Source organism: Podarcis tiliguerta (genome assembly GCF_965153285.1).
Source record: "Podarcis tiliguerta genome assembly, chromosome: 3".
In the NCBI taxonomy this organism is placed as follows: domain Eukaryota; kingdom Metazoa; phylum Chordata; class Lepidosauria; order Squamata; family Lacertidae; genus Podarcis; species Podarcis tiliguerta.
In genome coordinates this window covers 55,282,592-55,307,382 of record NC_139536.1, presented here as the reverse complement: position 1 = coordinate 55,307,382, position 24,791 = coordinate 55,282,592, and the positions used below count along the sequence as shown (strand labels likewise).

The 24,791-nt window shown below is 43.4% G+C and overlaps 2 protein-coding genes and 1 long non-coding RNA gene across 6 annotated transcripts in view; 2 read left to right on the top strand and 1 right to left on the bottom strand.

The window, feature by feature from the left end:
* Positions 1-18,466, top strand: part of PLEKHG1 (pleckstrin homology and RhoGEF domain containing G1) — a 101,233-nt gene extending 82,767 nt beyond the window's left edge. For all 4 annotated transcript variants that reach the window (XM_083434745.1, XM_083434746.1, XM_083434747.1 and 1 more), the window contains 12 exons: positions 260-391; positions 2,018-2,200; positions 2,354-2,449; positions 4,315-4,401; positions 5,340-5,373; positions 7,184-7,279; positions 7,787-7,825; positions 8,292-8,314; positions 9,731-9,916; positions 10,913-11,029; positions 11,654-13,343; positions 14,176-18,466. In XM_083434745.1, coding sequence (XP_083290871.1) covers positions 260-391; positions 2,018-2,200; positions 2,354-2,449; positions 4,315-4,401; positions 5,340-5,373; positions 7,184-7,279; positions 7,787-7,825; positions 8,292-8,314; positions 9,731-9,916; positions 10,913-11,029; positions 11,654-13,343; positions 14,176-15,227 — 3,735 coding nt within the window. In that variant the 3' untranslated portion in view covers positions 15,228-18,466. The remainder of the gene's footprint in view (positions 1-259; positions 392-2,017; positions 2,201-2,353; positions 2,450-4,314; positions 4,402-5,339; positions 5,374-7,183; positions 7,280-7,786; positions 7,826-8,291; positions 8,315-9,730; positions 9,917-10,912; positions 11,030-11,653; positions 13,344-14,175) is intronic.
* Positions 18,467-19,158: 692 nt separating this feature from the next.
* LOC310675086 lies at positions 19,159-19,729 on the bottom strand. Its single transcript, XR_014509935.1, has 2 exons — positions 19,588-19,729; positions 19,159-19,277 (listed from the first exon to the last, which is right to left on the bottom strand). It is a non-coding gene; the product is annotated as an uncharacterized lncRNA (long non-coding RNA).
* The window catches only part of MTHFD1L (methylenetetrahydrofolate dehydrogenase (NADP+ dependent) 1 like), a 108,928-nt gene continuing 103,831 nt past the window's right edge, over positions 19,695-24,791 (top strand). Inside the window, exons 1-2 of the mRNA XM_083434832.1 lie at positions 19,695-20,474; positions 23,834-23,918. Of these exons, the coding sequence (XP_083290958.1) occupies positions 20,254-20,474; positions 23,834-23,918 (306 nt within the window). The 5' untranslated portion in view covers positions 19,695-20,253. The remainder of the gene's footprint in view (positions 20,475-23,833; positions 23,919-24,791) is intronic.

Sequence of the window (24,791 nt, the reverse complement as noted above, 5' to 3'; positions counted from 1 at the left end):
GGTTTGGAAAAAGGGAAAAGAGGTGGCTATCAGTGGGAAAATGGGGCTGAAGGAAAATCTCTCGCGTGCAGGGTAAGGGGTTCTGTGCTGCATATTTTATAGACCAGGGAACCCTGCTGTAGAGACCAAAGAAGTGAACTGCAGTTGGGAGGGGCTAAGTGTCAGATTATTAACCCTAGTTTACCATCAAAACATTTTTGCAGACCTCTAGGAGTTGTAAATAGTTAAATACTTCCCTCTTCATTGGCTTATTTACTAGGAGATAGAAAACCACCTTGACAAAGACACTGAAGGTTATGATGTGGTTTTAGAAGCCATAGATACGATGCAGAGAGTGGCGTGGCATATTAACGACATGAAAAGGAAACATGAACATGCTGTCAGGCTGCAGGTGGGTTGACAAGTTTTCCATATCAGTAGTTTTTATCTTTCTATCTGGTTTTTGGTTTATATAGATTGGGCACCAGCATTCTAAATGGCTATGGTTTTGCTTTCCTGTGCTTGCTAACAATAACAACATCTTTTAACATATGTGGAATTTGATCTTCCTATATTTTAAAGCATCACACTCAACCATGGCAACTCCCAATTCATATTGTGGGGTGTGTTATCTGTTACATGTGAAAGTACCTTCAAAGTGTGCTTGAAAGGTTCTTCTGAAATCTGTGTCTGTGGAATGTACAAAAGACACAATTGTGCTTGCAAGCTTTCTTTGGAGAGATCAGAACCCAAATGTAAATCTTCCTTCTCTGTCAGAAGATGAAGTTTCGCTTGTACACCCACCCAGTTTATTTGCAGTCAGTGATTCATTTGTAGTCTTAAAAACTTGTTCACATGGCTTATGACTGCCCAGAACATCTCACAAATGCATATTTTCAAGTTGTGGATTGGTTCAGACATCATATTGGACTTCTGCTTATTTGAAGAAATCCTATAGGTGAATCCATTCACATAAGCAATGCAACTCTTAATTTGGGTGAGCTTCTATGATATCTGAGACTCTAATGAATATAATTTAAGTTGCTGTGGTTAAGGTTTGTGAGTTTCAGGCATACATCTTTCATTGATAATGTAACCAAAGATACTGCAAGGATTTATGTGAATTCAAAGAGCAACCATATGCAAACTTACAGTAGGTTAACAGGAAGTATTCAATTGCAGGCTGGCTGGAAAAGTAGCTAGTACTTTCCACTTCTTGTGTACTTCAGAGACCCTTTGATCACATAAGTTGTTTCTCACATCTTGCACCATTATAAAACACCCTCCCCTTCTTCCTATTCTTTTCCATATAGTGGCCCATCTATCCATCTAATGTCCAGCCTTATGGCTTGCTAAGAACTCTCTCCTTGTGCCAACCTTCTCTCTTGCATCATCTCTAGGGGACCATGTAAGATAATCAGACAACAGTGCAGTGCAAATTGGCTGCATGTCATAAAATACACATCTGCCAACTCTGACATTTAGAAATAGATTTCTGTTTGCCTATCATATGACAAATGCCTGTATGCTGCAACGTACCGTGAGACAGCTGTAGTATTTCTGTTGATGTAGAACAGGAAAGGCAAACTCTCTGCCTGGGGACCTGATCCACACACATCCATGCAAATGGTCATAAGCTGCATTAGGGTTCTGAAACCACATGGAGGCCTGCCTCCTGGTCTAAGGACCAGTTTTGCATCACAATTCCTGTGGTGGTCCTGCTGCCATTTCTGCTGCCCTGAGCTCTTCCTGTATGTGTGGTGGTGCAAATAAGTGTATGAGGGAGAGCAAATGTGAAATGGTTATGCCCACCTAGGCCACGCCCACTGCTAGGGTGTGGCCCTTGGAAGGTAGGTCTACAGAGAATGTGGCCCTTGGTTAGTCATCCCTGAGGTAGAAGCAATGCTTTTTCACACTGTTGATTAATAAGAGGAACATGATAGTGGCTTCATTACACAGCACTTGCCATGTGATATTTCCCAACGTTGTGTTTTTGATGTACTTGCTTCATTATCCTACCCTCCTCCCTTTTTTTCAGGAGATACAAAGCTTACTCACTAACTGGAAGGGACCGGACCTTGCTAGTTACGGCGAGTTGGTTTTGGAAGGAACATTCCGCATCCAGAGAGCCAAAAATGAGCGCACTCTGTTCCTCTTTGACAAGCTGCTGCTCATTACGAAGAAGAGGGAAGAGACTTTCACCTACAAAGCTCATATCTTGGTAGGTCTGTTTGTACTTGCAGGAGGAGGCTAAGGGAACAAGCAGCCCAAGGGCTGCAAAGGAGAGGAAATGGACTATGTCAAAATGTCCAAAATATAAATACCCATTCTGTGCACAAGATCTTCCTCTGACAAGCCTTTCTCTGTGTTGCAGTGTGGCAATCTCATGCTAGTGGAAGTCATACCAAAGGAGCCTCTGAGCTTTAGTGTCTTCCATTACAAAAATCCCAAGATGCAACATACTGTTCAGGTATTTAAAAGCCATAACATACTGAATGCATTCTGAAACATGTTATTAAGGATATAATTTTCCTGATATGTATCCTGTGTATTGTAACTGAAGTTTGCACCACGTAGATAGTATTCCACTCCCAGTTTTGTGCAGGAAAACCAGGCCCTATTTCCTATGATCTCAATCTATCCAATTGCCCCCTTCCTTTTGGAAGGCAGTACAATCCCAAATTAATGCACTCATGCAGTGGGAACATGAACTGCTTTTAATACCCTAAGGGGCAAATTGGACATGCACTTAAAAATGTTGCACCAATGGGGAATTTTTCCTAAGATTGAGAGAGAGCAATGGTTTTCATTCTGATCTCTATGATCTCTCCCCTTCCATCCAGCTGGCTCCATGTTATGATTTGGGCTCCCTGGCCCTGAAGGAAAGAAACAAAAGATGCAACTGCATTCTACCTGTTTAAGTGCATACCTAGTTTGACCCTCAGCTTCTGTTTCATCTTTGCACTTTGAGAATTAGACAAGTAGGGACTTGGAAACTGCTCGTGTGCCTGAAACTGATAATAATATTTTGGAAACCCTTTATTTCACTGAATTTTGAACAGTAGGCCTCAATTCTGATCTTAGTTAATTCTTGGAGGAGGAAACCACAGGTCAATTTTAGAAAAGTATAGTGAGGTCAATGAACATTACTGTGACTTGGAAAATAAAATGACTAATGGGATGAGTTTTGTGGGTGAATAGATACAGATATATATAGAAACAGTGCCTGCTTCCCATTCTAGCAGATCTCTTCAGGAACAAGCAACCCAGCCTGCCCTGCACCACACAGCATGTTATACTGGTTATGCAGAAGTACCGTATTTTTCGCCCCATAGGACGCACTTTTTCCCCTCCAAAAATGAAGGGGAAATGTGTGTGCGTCCTATGGGGCGAATGCAGGCTTTCGCTGAAGCCTGGAGAGCGAGAGGCATCGGTGCGCACCGACCCCTCTTGCTCTCCAGGCTTCAAGAAGCTATCCGCAAGCCTTGCAAGCCCTGTGGGAGTTCCCACGGGCTCACAAGGCTTGCGGGCAGCAGCCTGCCGCCCGAAGCACGGGGAGCCCTCCGGAGGACTCCCCGTGCTTTGGGCGAGTGTCCGCAAGCCTTGCGCACCCGACAGGAGGTCCCGCCGAGCGCGCGAGGCTTGGGGTGGCAGCCTGCCGCCCAAAGCACGGGGAGCCCTCCGGAGGACTCCCCATGCTTTGGGCGAGTGTCCGCAAGGCTTGGGGCGGCAGCTGCAGCTGGGGAAGGGAATAATTTTTATAATTCATTCCCCCCCCCAAAAAAAAACGAGGTGCGTCCTATGGGCCGGTGCACCCTATAGGACGAAAAATACGGTAATTCTTATCCTGCCCAAACCACTAATCTGCACAGGAGCAACATGATAACCTCATAGAGGGGGGAAGACAAGGAACTAGGGCATGCAGACACACAAGGCACTATTACAGCCTGTGGTGTTCAGCTTTGCTGTCTCATCATTTTCATGTTAGTTGCCAATTGTGTTAAAGAATTAAATTTGGTTTTATAAATTGTTGTCAGCTACCAGACATAGAATAATATTCAGAAATATACTAAAAGCATTTTATTCTGATGGCCATAGAAGGATGTAGTGGAGCCAAGGCATGACTCTCTCAGATGTTGCTGAACTCTCGGGCAGCATGGCTAGAGATGATGGGGATGGCAACAGATTCCCCATCTCTCCCCTATCCCATCCACTGGAAGTCAGAGCCTTCTTCACGCTCAACCCTTGACTCTGCTAAATTTATTGTCTGGTGTTACCTACCGTCACTCCTTCATGTCTAGCTATAACTCATTGCATTCTTGCAACTTGTAACAGGCCAAATCACAGCAAGATAAGCGCCTTTGGATTCTTCACTTGAAGAGATTAATTCTTGAAAACCACCCTGCCAAAATCCCAGCCAAGGTAAAATATTAACAACTGCCTTATTTGTTTGTTTGTATTTCTGTTGATTGATTGATTGGTTGAATTTATATATCGCCCTATATACGGAGGTCTCAGAGCAGTTCACAGAACAAAATCAAAATATAAAACCACAAAATATAGAATCAAAATAGAAACAATAACAACCTAATAACACCCGCACACATTTTTATTTTTATTATTATTTTTAAAAAGGCATAGGATGTCTATCAAATAAACCAAAGGCCTGGTTAAAAAAGGAACTTTTTTGCTTGGTGCCTTTTTAAGGTAAAGGTACCCCTGCCCATATGGGCCAGTCTTGACAGACTCTAGGGTTGTGCGCCCATCTCACTCAAAGAGGCCGGGGGCCAGCGCTGTCCGAAGACACTTCCGGGTCACGTGGCCAGCGTGACATCGCTGCTCTGGCAAGCCAGAGCCGCACACGGAAACGCCGTTTACCTTCCCGCTAGTAAGCGGTCCCTATTTATCTACCTGCACCCGAGAGTGCTTTCGAACTGCTAGGTTGGCAGACGCTGGGACTGAACAACGGGAGCGCACCCCGCCGTGGGGATTCGAACCGCCGACCTTTCGATCGGCAAGCCCTAGGCGCTGAGGCTTTAACGCACAGCGCCACCCGCGTCCCTCCTTTTTAAAACCCGCCTTTTTAAGAGTGTGGATATGTTAAAAATAAAATATGTGTATTTTAGTCTTCTGTGATAGATGCATCTGGGTAGCCACATTATGATAACAGCACATGAATTCCATTCCACCAAGTTCACTTGAATCAGGGCAGTTTTGAAACCAATGTTGCCTTTCAGGTTTTAGAAGGTTTGGTGTGGTGGTGCACCAGCCGAGGACCCAGAGTCTGGGGGAAGGACTATTGCTGAGGTGTTAAGCAAGTTCATATGGTTTATGCACAATATTTGTTTTTGTTTTTTCAGGCCAAGCAAGCAATTCTTGAAATGGATGCTATCTGTAAGTATATTTGCATATAACTATTCATTTGCATTTTAATTTTTGTTAATTAAAAAACTAAGGAAAATGCGTAATAAGACAACTGGATGCATTCATCTTAGCTGTCACAATGTTTTCTGGTTCTGGCTCAGAGCTTTTGAATAAGAACATGGGTGAGACTTTTAGATACTTTCCCTCTTGCACAATTTGTTTCAGTAAGGTAGATACACTAGCCACAAACTCAAACTTCCATGTGTCACAGTGTCTAAGCTCAGATCTCTGACATGATAATAATATTGCTGGCCTATTTTAAAGAATTCTTATAAGGATTACTGAGAATGTACATGACACACACTCAGAAAAAGTTGCTGCTACCACCACTGTTTACAGGACCCGTAATGGAGAATCTTTGCTAGTAGCAGTTAACTAAATATTTTCAGACATGGCTGCACAAAAGTAATAGTGTTTGGATGATTGGTGCTGCCGGTGAGCCCCAGTGGGATTGACTCTGCTAGGCAGTTCCCCATTGGCTGATTGGTGGTTACAGCAAGTCCCTTTGAAAGCACGCTATCAGTGTCAGTCACCTGACCCTTTGAAGTTGTCACCTGACTTTGTAAGGAATTTCAGTAAGATTATATAATATATAGCCTATTCATTTTTGAACTTTATTAGGAACTAGCAAAATTATATGATAGGCAATGTTCTACATCCGTGTGTATTTATGAAGAGCTTTTATATTCCTTGTTGGGGAGAATTCTACAAGGTGAGGCAGTTTCTCCCTCCGTCATAGAGCTAAGCCACCCCAGTTTTAGGGTTGTGTACTGGTTTTGTCCCCTCCGTGGATCACTGCCTTGTCTTGACGAAGGGGCTTGAATAACTCAGAGAAGCTATGAGTTATGCCATGCAGGGCACCCAAGACAGACAGGTCATAGCCAAGAGTTTAGACTAAATGTGATCCACCTTGAGAAGGAACTGGGAAACCACTCCAGTATTTTGCCAAGAGAACTCCATGGACATAAAAAAGGAGAAACTTTGAGAAGGAAGTGAGAGTTTCCAAGGCATGCTCTGGTTCATGAGGTCACGGAGAGTCAATCACGACTAAGATGACTAAACAACAACTGGTTTTGGCAACAGTGTTGTTCAGTGTGACTCTCTATTTCCCTTCTATAAAACATTGGCAACCACAAGCAGGATAAAAGTTTTCTGCTTAGGAAAGTTTTGCCAGCTCGTACATCACCTTGTGTTTTGAGATTCTTAATAAGAGCACATTAAATAATTAATGATGAACTATGCTGTCTTTTCAATTCATTTTTAATATCACCCTTCCAAGGGACTGCTATTATGCATGCAGAATGTCTTCTCCAAAATTATTTGTGGAGTGAAAGACATTTACATAGCTTGTATGTTGCTACCCAAGACATTTCCCAAGCATCCCTCTCAAAGCCATTCACTAATATGAAATAAAACTGAAAAGTATCCTTGGGAACAATCAGAGGGCATTCTCAAATTGTTCCTAGGTGACTCCAGCCCAGGCATAGGAAAACTTGGCCCTCCAGATGTTTTTGGACTACAATTCCCATCATCCCTGACCACTGGTCCTGTTAGCTAGGGGTGATGAGAGTTGTAGTCCCAAAACATCTGGAGAGCCAAGTTTGCACATGCCTGCTCCAGCCTTTAAAACCAAGCCTGCTTCTCCCTGCATTGTCCTATTCTAAGTTTTGTTTGTGACGAAGCCTTGAGAAATGTAATGCTGTCATCATAAAGTCTTCTCCAAAAGCGCACCTGATGTATGAAGCCATACTTACATATTGTTTCTCTAATTTCTTTATAGATCACCCAGGATTCCATTATAGCCCAGAAGGAGAAATGAAAGCATCGAGTAATTCTAAAGAAGGAATCGCCCCACAGAGGGTGAGAAGGAAGTCAGGTAATAAAATATTTTGTTGTGGTTTCCTATAGGAACATTCTTTTACAGTCAAGTCATCCAAAAAGGTCCTTGTACTTCCTGGTCCCCCACCATCAGAAATGTGGTGAGTGCCTCTTCAATAGCAGCACCAAGCCCTATGGAAGAGGTAGGGAAACTGTGGTCCTCCAGATGTTAGCAAACGACAACACCCATCATTCCTGACCATTGGCCATGCTGGCTGGAGCTGATGGGAGTTGAAGTTCAACAACATCTGGAGGCCACATGTTCTCCATCCCTGGTGTAAGCCCTGTTTTGAGAACTTCTTTGCCTGGCACTGACTAACACATATAATTTGGTGTAAAACCAAAGTCCAGGGCAGTCCGCTAAGTTTTTCTGGGGTGTTACTGTTTCTCTTTTGGCTGTTGTTGGTTGTAGTTGGGTTTATTTAGGATACTTTTTTTATAATAACTTTTAAATCAGGAGACAGCATAAACATTTTAAACAAAAGCACATGTGTTTTTCCCACAGAGCCTTCATCCAGAGCCCATAAAATCATAAAGCCAAGCGGTGAGTTACAATTTGTCCTGTATGTGATATTATGCATTAAGTATTACAAATCATGAGGCACCTTTAAGAGTTTGATTAAGTCTATGTAAAGTAAAAAAAACACCTGTTGTCCTGGGGGGGGGGGGGGGAGTCGTGTTCAATCTCTTGGTAGGGGAGAAATGTCAGATTTGTTAAATATTTGACACACAAAAATAGCAACCTTCAAAAACCAGCAGGCAAACCTTTCAGTTTTGAATGCAGGGGGAGTTTTTCACATGGGATAAATTTATTACAAAAATGTTCAAGCATGCTTGCCTTATCTATTGATGGGGCCCATGTTAAATGCAGTACTTTGGTTTATAATTTCCATTTTAAAGTCAACAGGTGTTTTAGACTTAAACCTGTTTTCCACAACTGCGGAACATAATTTTTTTACTAAGTGATACTTAGGATTGTTTTGTTTTTTGTTTCCCACTAATAATTTCAGAAATGGACCCAGACACAAAAAAGGTAAGCCATATCATTCTCCCCACCCCCAGTAGCTTAAAAGTCATTTTCAAAAAAGTTAGATTTGAAGTACTGAATACTTTTTATAACTTCAGAACAGTTTGTTTTCATTTTTCCACTTACGATTGTTATCCATGCCTGCCACCTAGTGGCTGTCATGGTCTTACCCTTCTTTACCTCCAGTTGTGCACAACTGCAAACAATAAGCTCAGGGTTGGCATACAGCATTTTATACCTGAGGCAGGAAATCTGAATATTCCCCCACCTCTCCAAACCATAACATGCAAACAATCCGCCTGGAAGATCTCTTGTGCAGTCGCCACTGAAATGAATAGAGCTATGCAATCACTTGATCGATTATGTGCCATGCATCAAACATGACTGTCTCCCGTTTTGCCCCCCTCAATGGTATCCCAGCTCTGTTCCCTGCTGGGTGTCGTGGTAGTGCAGTTTTGAAACATAACAAAGGGTGGGGAAAGAGACCAAAGAGACTAAGAAGTGCTGCCTACCACATACTCTCTTGATTCCTCTAAGCCAGAAATTGGCCACCTATGGTTCTCCAGATGTTCCTGGACTACAGCTCCCAGCATTCTTGACCATTGGCTGTGGCTGATGGGAACAGGAGCCCAACAACATCTGGAAGGCAGCAATATCCCCACTTCTGCATTAAACTCGTGGTCATTTCACTGCCCTTTTACTGCTCCGTGTTCTGATATTAAGCCACATATATTTCCTATACATCGGTGTGTCATCTTCAGAAGGATGTGTGTGTCTACTACTGAGAAATAAAAGCTATGTGAGAGGTGATTTAAAAAGAGACCAAATACATGATGTAATTATTATTATTATTATTATTATTATTATTATTATTTATATCCCGCCCTCCCCAGCCGAAGCTGGGCTCAGAGAGGCTAACAACAGTAAAATAATACAACATTCTAAAATCATTTCATTCTAAAATCAATTCAAATCAAATTAATGGCAACCATTGGGCTAGAGTTCTGTGAGGATTGCCAAGGGAGGGGGTCAGGCTGTGCCCTGGCCAAAGGCCTGGTGAAACAGCTCTGTCTTGCAGGCCCTGCGGAAAGATGTCAAGTCCCACAGGGCCCTAGTCTCTTGTGAGAGAGCGTTCCACCAGATTAGAGCCACAGCCGAAAAAGCCCTAGCTCTGTTTGAGGCCAGCCTAACCTCCCTGTGGCCCAGGACCTCCAAGATGTTTTTGTTTGAAGACCGTGTGTGGCTTGTGCGTGTGTGCACGTTTATATATACATATATTTGCATATTTATGTAAATGCGTATGTGTATATATATGTGAATGTGCTACGCACCCACATCAGAATAGCTGCTGATCTAGCTATAGCTTTAAAATGAGAAGGATGGGACCTGGTGCTTCATATAAATATATATTTTCCTTCCAAGCGGATCAGTATTGAAGGAACCCTGCTATCTCAGGCTGAAGCCCTCCTCAGTCCTAGGAAAAAGTTTTCACTGAATCACAAAGGACTGGACTCCAATGAAGTGGCCTATAGTAGCGACCAAGAGGATAACGCCCTCACTGGTGTGATGGATCAGACTGACGCTGACGATGAAGAAGAGACTGAACAGGTAGCCAACTTGCTTTGTGAAATGGAAAGATGAACAGTAGGGTGTGTGTCAGATATGGGTACATAAAGGATGAGAATTACTGGTGCTTGAAGGATTTATTTCTGTTAGTTCCAATGCGAACCTACCTGATCCACACTTCCCAGATTGGAAGTGTGTGAATTGGAATGTAATGATTATTTGGATTTTCATTTCCCCAAATTTTGTGATGCAGTTTTCTGTTGTTGTTGTGGTTGTTGTTATTTAAATTGCATTTTTAAATCACGTGTTTAGATAAACACATTTAAAAATGCATACACTGAGAGAGAGAGGGAGAGAGAGAGAGAGAGTGAATTTTCATGCCGGGAGAGAAAAGGGGACATCATCTTCTCTTTGCAGTGCCTTCCTCATACTGAAAAAAAATATTGCATGTCTATATTTATACACAATATACACCACTTGTGTATATTTGTACAAAATATTTTTACATGATTATTATTTTAAAATAATAATATTATTTTGAAAAATAGTAATAATCCGTTACATTTTTTGTGGAAATTTCTAGAGGCCAAGGGCCATTCCTCTTTTCCCTGTCAGTGCTCAGGCAGCCTTTCTGAGCTTATAACAAGACTTGCATATGTTCCTAGCCATTGTACATTTATTTGAGAGGAAAATACCACCACCCAAAACTTCGTGAAATGTAGAATCCTCATGCTTTCAGAGTGATGGCATTACAGCTACCATATCAATCAGAAAGCAATGTCTTCCAGAATACTCTTCCTGGAGCCCACCATCTACCCTGCAACAAGAAAAATATATGTCCTTTGTCAAAAACATTTTGTGTTAGCGCACTGCCTTTTGCTGACCTCTGTCAGCTTAGGAGGCCCCACCAGAGAGTCCTTTCCACTGTAATAATGCAGTATCTTGTCGAACATTTGACATTTCTGAGACTTGGCTTTGGCTGAAGGCTTTCTCTGTAAAGGATTATGTGTCATACTGTAACCCTTCTGTTTTCTGCAGACCACACAACAAAATTCCCAGCAGAAACCAAAGGGAGGCCGCAAAAGGTTAAACAGTCAAGTTGCTGAAAATTTTGAGAAACGAAGAAGTGTTAATCTCAGTAAATGTGAAATTCAGGTACAGTCTTTATGGAAAAGTGGTTGTATAATTTGTCAACTTAATGTATTCAGTGGTGTGAAATAAAATGTCTTCTTTTGCAGGCATTTCAAAGGAGGTTTTAAGGAAAGGAGCATTCAAATTTCGCTTTTAAAAAGCCAGGAAAATAATGCAGTGCATCCCTATCCCTGGTTTCTTGAGAGTAAATCCCGCTGACTGTGTTCAAAGGGACTTACTCATTTGTGTGTCTGTTCAAGATTGTAGCCTACGGAACCCGGAGGCTCCTGGGTGTCCTGAACCATGTGGAGGGGTCTGCAGACAAATGCTTGTGAATGGCTAGGGTACATGAGAGGCAGAATGGATGGTTGATGAATAGAGTATGTGTTTGTGCATGGGGTTTGTGTGAGAGATGAATGGATGATGAAGGGGGGAGGATTAAAGACAGAAAGAGAAGGAAAAGAGGTGTCCGCACCCACTTTTTGTCTTGGCTCTGTCCAGCACCAATATGTAGCACCCAGCCAGTTTCCCTCAAGGAAATGAGACTCTCAACTTCAGTAAAGGTTGCCCTCCTCGTATATGTGATTACGATTCTGCATGTTAGTTAGATCATAGACTAATAGTGTGCTCTGTTTCAAAACTTCATAGAATGCAAAGGAGCCTGCAAATGAAGCACCTTCCCAGGTCAACGCAAAGCTTTCATTTTCCTGCGGTGGAGGTGGTCATCCATCTCGGCAGTTTGCACCACAAAACAGCTCATTTATGGCGAATATTTTGGGCAGAACAGATGCGGTGAGAAACATCTGGACAGACCACCAGATTCGGCAAGCCCTGTTCCCAAGCAGACGCCCCCCACAAGAGAACACAGAGGACGAAGATGATTATCAGATGTTTGTACCGTCAGAATCTACATCCAACTTGGTTTCCATTGGTTGTGAAGAGAGAGAGCCTTCAGGCCGCCCTTGCAGCTGGCACGTAGGGCTAGCTCATCAAAGGGACATTTCTAACTCTAACTCTCACAGAATTGTGAGGCGGGCCAGCAGTGCTGGGGAAAGTAAAACTTCTCCGTCTGCTTCAAGATACAGAAAAAATGACCTTGGTCAGAATGCTACTTGGAATGAAATAAAAAGTTCCAGGAGTGACATGGACAATCTGCAGGTGTACCTAGAATCTTCAGAAGAACTGACTATTGATGACATAGATCATGTCTATGACAATATAAGTTTTGAAGATTTGAAACTAATGGGTCTCACTCGTAGGGAAGCGTCTGACCGTGCTCCACAAGGGTCAGCTAGAGACTCACTCTATGAGGCTCAAGACCAAGACATTGCTTTCAATAAAAGACAGGCACCTCAAAGCAGGACCTCTGTTTCTACCAGCAGAAATGAAACTACTCCCAGGAGAGGAACTCCACCTGTAAGCTCTCATGATCTAAGGATCAGTGAGGAAAATATCTATGATACCATAGTCCTCCCAGAGCAATCACTGACAAATTTCAAATGTGATCGTCTTAAGTGTTCCAAAAAGAGGAGTTTTCTGGGTCTGGAAACAGATTTTGCATGCTGTGACCACCTGCGGCAGTTTGTTTCTGAGGAAAGCCTCCATTTTAGTGAAGATGAAAATCCCTATCATTGTGTTCCATTAGATCATGATTATTTGAGCTTAGTGGATAGCTCATCAAACTCTGATTCACACTCTCACAAATCTGCTGCGGACAAGTTATCTGAGGAAGTGGATGAAATCTGGAATGACCTGGAGAATTACATCAAGAAAAATGAGGAAAAGACGAGAGACCATGTCCTTGCAGCTTTTCCTGTCTGCAAAGATGACATAGACAACAACACTCCTACTAGAACTACTTGTGAGTTAAATAAAGATGTGGGATATTCACTCCCCCCTCTCTCACTGCCAGAAACACCTGTTTTCCCAAAAGCTTTGCCCAACAAAGTTGCCAGGTTGAGTGAAGCCAACCTCAGATTTGAGGAGGAAGCATCGCTATGCAAGGAAACACCATGCAGAGCAAATTCCTTGATGAGTCTCAACAGATCTTCCCTCTCCAATGAGAGAGCTTTTGTCGATAGTCTTTATGAAACTGCCAGTAGTATTCTGTGCAGTGCAAATGCAGAAAGTACTGACAATGAACTGGATGCTGCGGATAAAACAAAAAACCGGGTCTTCACAATGGCAAGACAGTACAGCCAAAAAATTAAGAAGGCAAACCAGCTTTTGAAAGTAAAAAGCCCAGAGCAAGAGCAGCTTCTGAGCCGGCAACATAAATCAAGGCACAAGGACTTAGCAGCCATTTTGGAAGAGAAGAAACAAGGAGGCCCTGCCATTGGTATGGTGACAATGTTGTTGTTTTAAACCATTCTTACACTGAATACTTTGAATGCCTTTGGAGGAGGTACACACAGGTAGCTTAGCAGCCCATGCATGTCCCCCTTTGTGGATACTGTAGGTGTGGGCCTGGCGGCGGCTAGCATATGTAAGCCCCCCACTCTCCCTCTGTGATCTTAATTGTATAATAGTAAAGGGTAAAGGTAAAGGGGACCCCTGACCATTAGGTCCAGTCGTGGACGACTCTGGGGTTGCAGCGCTCATCTCACTTTATTGACCAAGGGAGCCAGTGTACAGATTCTGGGTCATGTGGCCAGCATGACTAAGCCGCTTCTGGCGAACCAGAGCAGTGCACGGAAACACCATTTACCTTCCCGTCAGAGCAGTACCTATTTATCTACTTGCACTTTGATGTGCTTTCAAACTGCTAGGTTAGCATGAGCAGGGACTGAGCAATGGGAGCTCACCCCATCGCGGGGATTCGAAACGTTGTGTATAGTAGTTGTGCATAGTTGTGTATAGTTGTGTTGTTGTTTAGTCGTTTAGTCGTGTCCGACTCTTCGTGACCCCATGGACCAGAGCACGCCAGGCACTCCTGTCTTCTGTATAGTAGTAATAACATCCAAATAAGGCTCTAATAGAGTGGGTAATATAGCTAAGGCTACAATCCTATGCATGCTTACTTGTCAGTGAGACCTATTAGAATCAACAGGACTTATTAAAAAGATGCGTCCTTACTACGCTATAAATTTAATTCCCATGTTACAGCCTTTTAATAATATGCAATGCAACTTTGTTTTGACCATTGTGTCCTCTGTCACACTTTTCTTTAGGTGCCAGAATTGCTGAATATTCCCAGCTCTACGATCAGATTGTTTTTCGGGAAACCTCACCCCAAAAGACCAGTTCTCAAGACCCATCAAACGTAAGGTATTCCTCACCAGTGTCAACATCTCAGTTAGCTGCGGAATGCTTCAGAGCAGAGGACTGGTTGCACTCAACATACAGTAATGTGGAACTCTCAGATTTCTCTCCCTGGTCGGAAGTCCCACACCTGAAGGCCAGAAGCTCCCCTTCGGAAATGAGTGCAAAGCAGAGACAGTTGCCGGCGGCCTGTTCAGTGCCTTCCCTTCAGACTCCTCTTCGCCCGCACATTCCTGCACAAAGGTGGAGCGCAATTATAAGTCAGCCTAACAAAGAGAACTTGCACCACAGTCAGGTTTTTAACTCTTTAGGAAGACGGGAAAACAATGCAAAGTCACAGATGTACAGCAGGTCACAATCATCTTCCTCTATTGTGGCCAGCAAGTCTGGGGATTCAATAAATTATCCACATGAAATGGACAAGAAGCAGCTGCATTCAGACAGGAACTTTCTCTCTGAACACTATAAAGAATCTGTGCCAGGCGCCACCCCAGGACTTGCAGCATGTGATGGAGCAAAGCAAAGCCTTGAGAATTGCTCTGAAATGATTCTGCAGGATTCTCAAAAAATTCTTAGAGTTAACAGAAACTTGCTCTCAAATGCACAAATTGCTACCCAGAACTATTTTTCTAACTTCAAAGACACTGATGATGGAGAAGGGGATGATGACGACTATGTTGAAATAAAATCTGAAGATGAGGGCTCCGATTTAGAGAGTTTCTACAACCAAACAAAACTCTCGGATCCAAACATAAATATACATTGCGCCGCTTCAGAAACTTGTAGTGACAAAAATATGCCCCTGGCTCCTGCTAAGGCATCAGACTCTTTCCTGGCCACATGTAGTGATTCAGATAAATTGAATGATTACCTATGGAGGGTACCATCTCCTAATCAGCAGAACATTGTCCAGTCCTTAAGGGAAAAATTTCAGTGTCTTAGCTCAAGCAGCTTTGCTTGATTTTTTTTTTTATTCCTAACATTATGCCTTAATGCTGACAAAGTTATAATAGGGCTGCCTATACTGGTAGTGTACATTGTAGTGTGTATATTTTAACGATCATATAGTGAGAAATTTAAAGTGACTAGTTTTGCACTGTCAAGTTATTGACTGGCTTTACGTTGCAGGCAGATTTCTGGCTAGCTTTTCCTTGCATCCATTCTTAACAGTGTCCCATATGCTGAAATCATGGCAATGATTTATGAGAGCCAGTCATGTAGGCCAGAATTCTGATTTTGTTCTAGGAATGGCATTAATGCTGAAAAGCAAGGGGGGGAGGGACTGGCATATTATGTGAAATGTGCAGTGAAATATCAGTGAAAGATAAAGAAAGAGTACTCTCAGGTTTACTTGCTTAAAGGACTGCACATATATTTTCATCAAGTGGGGTATGAAATACTGTGATTGGACTGAAGCTTATTGTTGTATTGTCGCTTAAGTCCAATAGCGTTAAGATTCCCTCCTTACGTTTCCGCAGCCCACTTTTCCAAGTAGGTTTGATAAATAAAATGTGCACTTGTTGTACAGACCAAAATGGAATCTGTGGGATCAAGCAGCAAAGCACCTTTCTCCAATTCAAGCCTGCAGGGTAGCTGGAACTCCCTGTTTTGGAAACAGTTTCCTGACACTAGTAATTCAAACCTATACATTACTGAACACAAACTAGAGATAGTTCAGGCCCATTTAGCTTAAAGGGATCCCCCTCCCCCATTTGTTTCAGTTGGTATCCTTTTATTTCAATACACTACATTCCTTTTTGTCTCCCTTTTATCACATGAAAGTAATAAGCAGCCCTAATCAGATGTTTAGTACCCATAAATGTCAAACGTACAAAGGAACACTGAGATAGCACAAGCTGTTATCGCCATCTAAATACTGACACACATGCTGGCCATGTCCTGGCATCCGTCTGAATAGGTCCATCTGTATGCAGGTATGGCTCCCTCCACAGAGCTGATTGATAGCTGTTCCTGGGGCAGGAGCTGTTCACTTGCACATCCATGCTCACATAGCCCAACCTTTTAGACTGATGCTTATCACACATGGGCTGGGAGAACATGAAAAGCACCCATGTCTGTACATTCTCAATAACCCCTTCACAGATTTAGTATGAGCAGGTACCAAATACCTGAATAGAGTTGACTCTTGTTGTTTATGCTGCTGTGTATTCTGTTGTCTTATTTTTTGCATAGCTTTAGCTTGGAAGCAGTAGTGTTTTTACTTGGGGGGAAAAATACGGTGTGCAAACACACAATGTTTAACCAGTTTTCAGATGAAGGACATATAACAGTGATATAAATGAAATTGAAATGCATTTTGCCAAGGGTGGGAGTTCTCTCTTTTCCACTTAAAAGCACTCCACTTTGCTCTAGCACAAGGCACAGTAGCCCTCATACATTTTAGAATGTCAAAAAGTTGCTTTTACAGGCATTTTTTGACAAAATCCTGCAAGTGATGAGTGTATATTCCATTCTACCAAAAATAGATATTGAAAGCTTTGTGGTTTATGAATTTATCTGAACTTCGTGCAACAAATGCTTTTTAATTTTTGAAATACTACTTCAAGAATGTTGGGATTTTATTTCTGGTTTACCACGATCTCAAAATTTCTTATACACAAGGCTGTCCCAGTTTCATTGAAGAGCTGACTGCAATTCAAGCTATGTCTAGTAAAATAGATTATGACTAATGCAAGTATATATTAAATTAGCAAACTTCAATTTTTATTTAATAAAAATGTAAAATAATGTAAATAATAGTAAAAGAAATTAATTTGAGTGCATTAACAATAGGCACATTTGGGTTCCTTTGTAACGACAGAGGAATTTTATTAATCTGATAAAGTAATGAGATATATGCTCAATGGAACACATAGCTTTGTTAGGAACAAGCAATAATATGTTTGGGGTACTTTTTGCTTTGCTGGCAGAAAAGCAAACAGCTGAATTCACAAGTAGTTGAGCCCTGGAAAATGTTTCCATAAAAACAAGGGTAATACTGGTTTTCAATTCTCAAATGAGCTGCCAACCTTGTATCTAGTTCATGCTTTGTAGGGAGCTTGACTTACGCTGTCTAACATCTTCAGTTGCCATTTTCCCAAAAATACCAGTTAGAAAGAAAAGTACTCCCAACAAAAGAGCAGATCTAGATTTTATAAATACTACAGTTCCTCATGCAAAACCTATGTAGCCAAAATAGCAAAAGAATGCCATTGTCAACCTGGTTTGAACTTGGTAAATGAACAGTTGGAAATACCATGCATCTTTTCTTCCTGAAGACACTAATATATATTCCTTCATATTGTAACACAGAAGGTTAAATTCACTTTGTTGCACAGCCTTCTCAAATGAGCAGAGCAAATTAAATATATAAATTTTCTGCAGCCTCAGGACAATACAAATGTGAATGGAATCAAAAGCAGCTGTTTCTTGGTACACAAAAGGCGAGTTCATTTGAGGGTCTTCTTCAAGACCACCACCCACATTGTAGGTTAGTGGGTCCATTTTACCGTCTGAACTCTCCTGAGCACATTACTTCATTCATGGCAGTGGGTAGCACAAAAGTGTAATGTGAGGGCACAGTAGGGAAATAGCAGCCATTACTAAAACTGCAACAATAGAGCCAGAGAATTAAGGATGCAGCAGAGGAGTCAATATGACATGTGCTGCAAATTAGATAGGTCATAGCAGACTCATCACATTTTTTTAGTTTAAAGGTGGGTTTCTCTTTTCTTTTGAAGAGTCATACCTCTCTTTTGCAACTTTTTGTAAAGAACATTTGAAAGGAGGTTTATAATTTTTAACCATGTAACATTGTTTGTAAAATACTCTGGTTTTAATGTATTTCTGTACTATTTGTTGATAGTGTTAGCATGATTCTACTGGACAGGGTTCACAATGAAGTCATTCTGGATGGATTCACACTGCGTATTTTCTAATTTCTGCAAATCATTTGTTAGCATTTTATTCTACTGGTTAGAGACAACCTCTACATTGCACTTTTTTCATGTAAGGAGTCTTTTTTTAAGGAAGATGTAAAAAATGTATGTACATGTAGAATATTCTTCAGTAAAGCTTTTTCTCATTTTGTTATGCTTAAAAGCGGAGTTTAAAGCATGCCAAACCTGAAAATATGTAAGTAATAGCTGCCATGGGGGGGGGGGGAATAAATACTATTTGCAGCAAAATTGAAAAAGAAAATGTAGTCTGTTTTGTTAATTAAATGTTTCACTGTGCAGTGTACCAAGGGGATTCACCCCTTTGCAACTTTTGCCACTGCCTCCTTTGCTTGGCTTTTATCATTCACTGAATCAGCTGGGAAGGGCCAGCATTGGTGAATATATTAATATAAGATACAGATCCAAAACAAAGAGTGTGTTCTAGTATAATGTATTACGGGGGTCAACCAGCTAAAGCCTGTGGGTGCCATGGTGCCTGTGAAGGCCTTCATTGGCACCCTGGGCAGAGGGCCTGGATTTGTGAGCTTTTATTTGGGGGGAAAGGGTAAATATTTAGCCCTCCAGGAAGAGGGGGTGAAATATGAAGCAAAATATACAGGTATCCTTCTAAGCAATTGCTGTGAAATGAGCCAGCTTAGTAGGTTGCTTCTGGCCCTCAGTATTTTTAGTCAATAAGTGAAGTGAGAGCTGTGATTTGTTGTTCATTTGTTCAGACACCAGATATTAGCAATCCCTGGGGTCCTGAAAACCTAGTGTAGTGTTATATCATCACTCTGGTTCATAGGCTAGGAGTAGCACAGGTTCTCCCAGAGTAGAAAAATGAACATAGTATCCATGTAGCAGTAGGACACTGTGGTTTGGGATGACAAGATGCACCCCTGACTTGGGACCACTGGCACTGAGGCACCAATAAAAGCTGTAGAAACATGGACAGATGCTTTTGTGAGCTCTAGCACCGGCTTTTATTAAGAAAGAACCATTTCCGCTCCTTGCCAAAGGGCTTCTTCAAAACGCTGGGTATCCTACTGATCATGCTGCAGCCTTTCTTCCTACTAATAATTGGTGCCAAGCAGTGGCGTAGCGTGGGTTGTCAGCACCCGGGGCAAGGCAAGTAATTTGCGCCCCCCCCCGCTGCACTGTCCCTCCCCCAGATAGTCCCTCGCTCTCTCTCCGCACCGCACCGCATGCCTGGCACCCTCCCCTCCACAGTGGGCGGCGACCCGGCGGCTCGGATTCGCACAGCCAGCACTGCAGTGAGAGTGAGTGAGTGAGCCACGTAGGGGCAGAGAGCTGCGAGTGCGAGCGCATGCCCCCCAGATGTTGCGCCCGGTGCGGCCGGCCCCCCTGCACCCCCCACGCTACGCCACTGGTGCCAAGTGTTGTCCTGGGCCCCTTGTAACCAGTGGTAGGTGGCCACCATTTCAAATTTCATTTCCCACAATGCCCCAGAAAAGGCACAACGCAGAGGTACTGTGGGAAAAGCCAGAGTCTGCTGCCAGCCGGGTGAGATGCTCTTCAAATTCAAAGGAAGATTCTGCAAGCAGCAGCAGCAGACGCTGAAGCGGTGGTTGGCAGTTTTAATTACCAAATATTTCTCCTCGTCCCTCTTTTCCCGTTTCCTTTGAAGTAAGGCCAGCTGCTTTCCGTGGGATTTATTTCCAAGTTAGCAAAGACTAACATGCCCCCCACCCCAATGTTCATTATAAGGCCAATGTTTCCAAGTGAGGACGTTTGCTCAGGGGAAGCGAGGGCCATGGCACTTGCCCTGGGTCCGCTGGAGAGGACAACCCGCTCGCTCACCACCTGAGGGGAGCTTTGCGGACGAGTCTATGCCCGGAGGGGCAAGCGAGGCGCCGAGGCTCCGCCGGGCCCCCGCCTTTCGCAGGCATTTCTTGGAGCCGGCCACGCTTTGCCCGTCGGGCGCCCCTCCCCGCGCCACGTCCTTCCCCAGAAGCCAACAACTCCGCCTCCCCGCCAGGGAGCCCCGACAGCAGCAGCAGCTTCCCTCGCGTCCTTCCTCTCGCAGCCATGCGGCTCTCTGTCCTCCGTCGCCTGGCGTGGAGACCGGCGACACCGGCTGCAGCCAAGCACGGCGGAAAGAAGGTGGGCTGCGGGGCTCTGCCTCTGCTGCGCCCTGGAAGCGGCTGCCCAGGCGCGCTCCTGCTCCCCCGGGGCATCTGCGGCACGTGGGGCCGCCTGGACAAGCAGCGAGGGTCCGGCAGCGGAGGGCTACGGGGCTCGGCGGCCAGGTGAGCGGACGGGTCCCCTTTTGCAGAACGGGGGTGGGTGGGAAGTGCCTGGTCCCGCCGCCAGCGCTTCTAGTTCGTAGCCGGCACTCGGCCATTCGCCTCCACGTGGGGAGGAGGGCTCCGCCTCCGGGCTGGCTGTTGTGTCTGATGCAATAACGCAGATGCATTGCGGAGGAGAAGGGGGGGAAGGAGGAGCCAATCCGTCTCCGGGAGCCAATCCGCTGCGAAGAAGCGAGAAGCGCGGCTTCTTATTGGCCCCCTGAGCGCCAGCTTTCACTCCCCGCTTCCAGAGCTACTAACTCAAATCGGAGTTCATTTAGGTTCATTGGAAGTTGCTTATTTATATCTTTCTCCAGACCCCCACCCACCAATTATATATAGATTCTGTCTCTCTCTTCCATCATCTCTTGAGAAAGACGGATGCCAACAGATGGATAGATATAAAATAAATAAATCTACATATAAATTGAAATATAATAAATCCCAAAGATGATTTACAACCCAGTGAAAAACACAATACAGTGGTACCTCGGGTTAAGAACTTAATTCGATTCAGAGGTCCCTTCTTAACCTGAAACTGTTCTTAACCTGAAGCACCACTTTAGCTAAGGGGGCCTCCCACTGCTGCCGCGCCACTGGAGCACGATTTCTGTTCTCATCCTGAAGCAAAGTTCTTAACTCGAGGTACTATTTCTGGGTTAGCGGCGTCTGTAACCTGAAGCGTATGTAACCCGAGGTAGCACTGTAATAAAATCAAGTGACTGGATCCTGTGAGGGCAGTTGCCATTTTCAGAGTTGCCTCATAGACATGGCTATCCAACCTATTTTGGCTTTCTGTCATCGCTGTATGCAGCACTGTCTAGGCAGTGGCGTAGCGTGGGTTGTCAGCACCCGGGGCAAGGCAAGTAATTTGCGCCCCCTAACCCGTGGATTTGCGCCCCCTAACCCTACCCCCCAGATGTTGCGGCCGGTGCGGCCGGCCCCCCCTGCACCCCCCACGCTATGCCACTGTGTCTAGGGCGCCAATTTTTTTTATTGTAAAGAACTCCTTTTCCTTTAAGGCTCCCTTAACAGGTAGCAGTTAATCTCTTGGAAATTTATCTCCATAATTTGTTCTCTGTGGCAGAAGATTCTGCCCTGCAGAGCTATTCCAGAGTGCACACTCAAGAAAGGCACTATTCCTTTAACACCACCAGTCTTAATTTGATTACTTGGAAGCAAATTTCAATGAGCCGAGTTTGGCTAACTTCTAAGTAAACATGCTTACATTTATACTGTACAAGTTCCACAAAAGGCTGAATTTCTAGGACTGCCAACTTTTTCATCATCTAATATACATTTAGCAAAAGAAGCTTCTTCTCAGTTTGCTATGCTAAGGCTGCAGTCCTGTGGTGACTTACTAGGGAGTAAGTTCCACTGAATGCAGTGGGACTTTTGAGTAGACAAATACAGGAACACGCTTCAGCTATATGTGCGGAAAGAACCTCTTGAGATACTAGCACCTTGGGATCAAGGTCTCCCAATGCAGCATCAATTTAATACCTTGGTTTCATGAAGCATGACCTCTGGCTTTATGTTAATAGATGTAGGGTGGCCAGATGCAGAAGGGGAAAGGGCTCTTACACTTTTAACAGTTGTGTAGAATATGCAGTTTCTGCAGGTGTACAAACTCCTACATCCACACAACTACTAAAGCTGTAGGAGCCTTGGCCTTTTTTTCTGCATCTGACCACCCTTCATCTATAATGTATTGTTAATGAATTTGTGGGTGCCAGAGTTTGTGGGTGCAAGACACCCATAATTCCTGGATTTGATAAATGTTGAAGTTTAATCAATGCTTGGCTGAATTTAGCAGTGTCAAAATACAGGCCAGCCTGATAATGGCTGCTAAGTATGAGTTGTTAACAGAGTACACAGACAGAGAGATAAGCCATCAGCAAAGCGAAGACTGTGCCAGCTGCAAATGGGTGGAGCCCTGCCCTGAGCTCTGGGAAGTTAGCAGAAGAGAATGCCAGAGTTTTTAGGAGGGAGTTTAGGGATTTCAATTTGGGATGATGTAAGTGGGAGGGGAAAATGTGTCAGTCTGTTAAATGCAGCAAGCAGGGTCAGAGCACAAAACCTGAATCGGAGGCTGGAGCAATGGGAGAAATGGAGCTAATTTGAAGTTTAATGCTTTAAACCCTTCCCTCCTAGGCTCAATTGTATATGTGTGTAAATAAGTCATATATCATAAAAGCACCACGGTCTCTGTTGTGCCTCATTGCCAAAGGAAACACAGACCGTGGGGGAGCTCCTGGACTCTCACACCGCTCTGAGATTGGGGAAATATGTAACAATATTGTGTGTATATGTGTATTAGGAGCAGGGCCATGGGTCAATGGTAGGGCATCTGCTTTGCATGCAGAAGGTCTCATTTTCAACCTCCAGCATCCCCAGCTATGGCTGGGAGAAAACCCTGCTTAAAATCCAAGAGAGCTTCTGCCAGTCAGTATAGTCTGTACAGAGCAAGTTGGATCAGTGGTTTGATTGGGTATAAGGCAGCTTTCTGTGTTCCTATGAAGGTGCACTTTTGCACATGTGTGCCTCATTCGTAAAATAACATAGCTTGGGGGTATTTTGTACTGGGAAATCAGTCATTGAAGACCAACTATACAGATATATATTGTGTATTAGTGAACCTTGGTATAGAACTAATTAAAGGCCAAAACTACAGTGGAACCTCGGGTTACATACCGTCCTCCTTACAAGCGCTTCAATTAACGAGCTCCGCTAACCCGGAAGTAGATGCTCCTGGGAGCGAACTTTGCCCAGGGATGTGAGCAGAAGTTGCGCGCTAGCAGCGCAGCAGCCCCATTAGCAAAAGCACACCTCAGGTTATGAACGGTTTTGGGTTAAGAATGGACCTCCGGAACGAATTAAGTTCGTAACCAGAGATACCATTGTAGTGGTCATACTGCTTATCTTTGTAAGCTGCCCTGCGGGCCTTTTTGGCTAAACAGGTTAAAATGTTTTAAATAAATGTATAATTATAATGTGAATAACATTCTGAAAACAAATAGTTTCTTTGTAGATCTGAGGTATCTTCAATGGTACTTACATGGGAGTACGTGTGCTTAGGATTGTAGCCTTTATATCTTAACTGTTGCTGTAGGATTGGATGGTTTTTTTGCTATTTTGATGTTGCTAGATATTGCATATTGGCTCATGATATGCTCTGCTCAAAATATGATATGATATGCTCAAAATGAGCAATTGTCTTTGTGGGTAATCCAGAAAGGGTAATCATGTGCTAGCTGGTGAGATCATGGAAATAAAGTTATATTATATACTAATACAGATCATATTTTTATTTTTAAAAGTGAAATCATTGAGAGTTCAAGGAAAGCCCTGAATTTACTGCAGAGACAGCATCCTACATTTAAACCAGCACTTGCTGTTGTACAGGTAAAACCCTATAGATGATGATTTCAGAAGTGAAACAACAAACCAGTACTTTATGAAAACAGATCTAGATCTGTGAATGGCCATTTATCTTGCACATCATAACATCTTCTTAACTACAGAGCTACTTTAAACCAGATAAATGCATTATTGGGTATATTTGATAGTGTGAGGAACCTTTGGCCTCCATATATTGCTAAACTACAAGCCCCATCATCCCCAACATGGCCAGTAGTAGAAGCTGTTTAAACCATATTTCTGCTGGACTTAATTTTTCCATTTCACAATCTTTAATGTTACTTCCCCTAAATAAAAATCTTCGTGTATGATCTTCCTGCTACAGCTTCTGAAAATCTTGGTCACATCCACACCATACATTAGCTCAGTTGGTTAGAGTGTGGTGCTGATAATGCCAAGGTCGTGGGTTTTATCCCCATATGGGCCAGCTGCATATTCCTGCATTGCAGTGAGTTAGACTAGATGATCCTCAGGGTCCCTTCTAACTCTGCAATTCTATGAAAGCACTCTTACACTACTTCAGTTATCAGGGCTTCCCTGTATTGGATCTTGGGAACTAATTTGTTAAGGGTGGTGAGACTTCTGAGGACAGGGAGGCCCTCTAGCATGCTGAGCTGAAGCTTGAGCAGGGAAATTGGTACAAGTGGAATGTCTTCTTCTGGAGCTACACTGGATATCAACTCACCTACTCCCAAGTAAGAGGATTGTTCAGTATCTAACCTTCAGGAGATATTACCTTCACTACTCTCAAATATTCATACTTTGCCCTTCCTCAAAGGAGCTCACAGCGGAATACATGGCCTATCTCATTTTTATCTTTCCAAAAACCTGATATGAGATAAATTGGGCTGAGGGTGC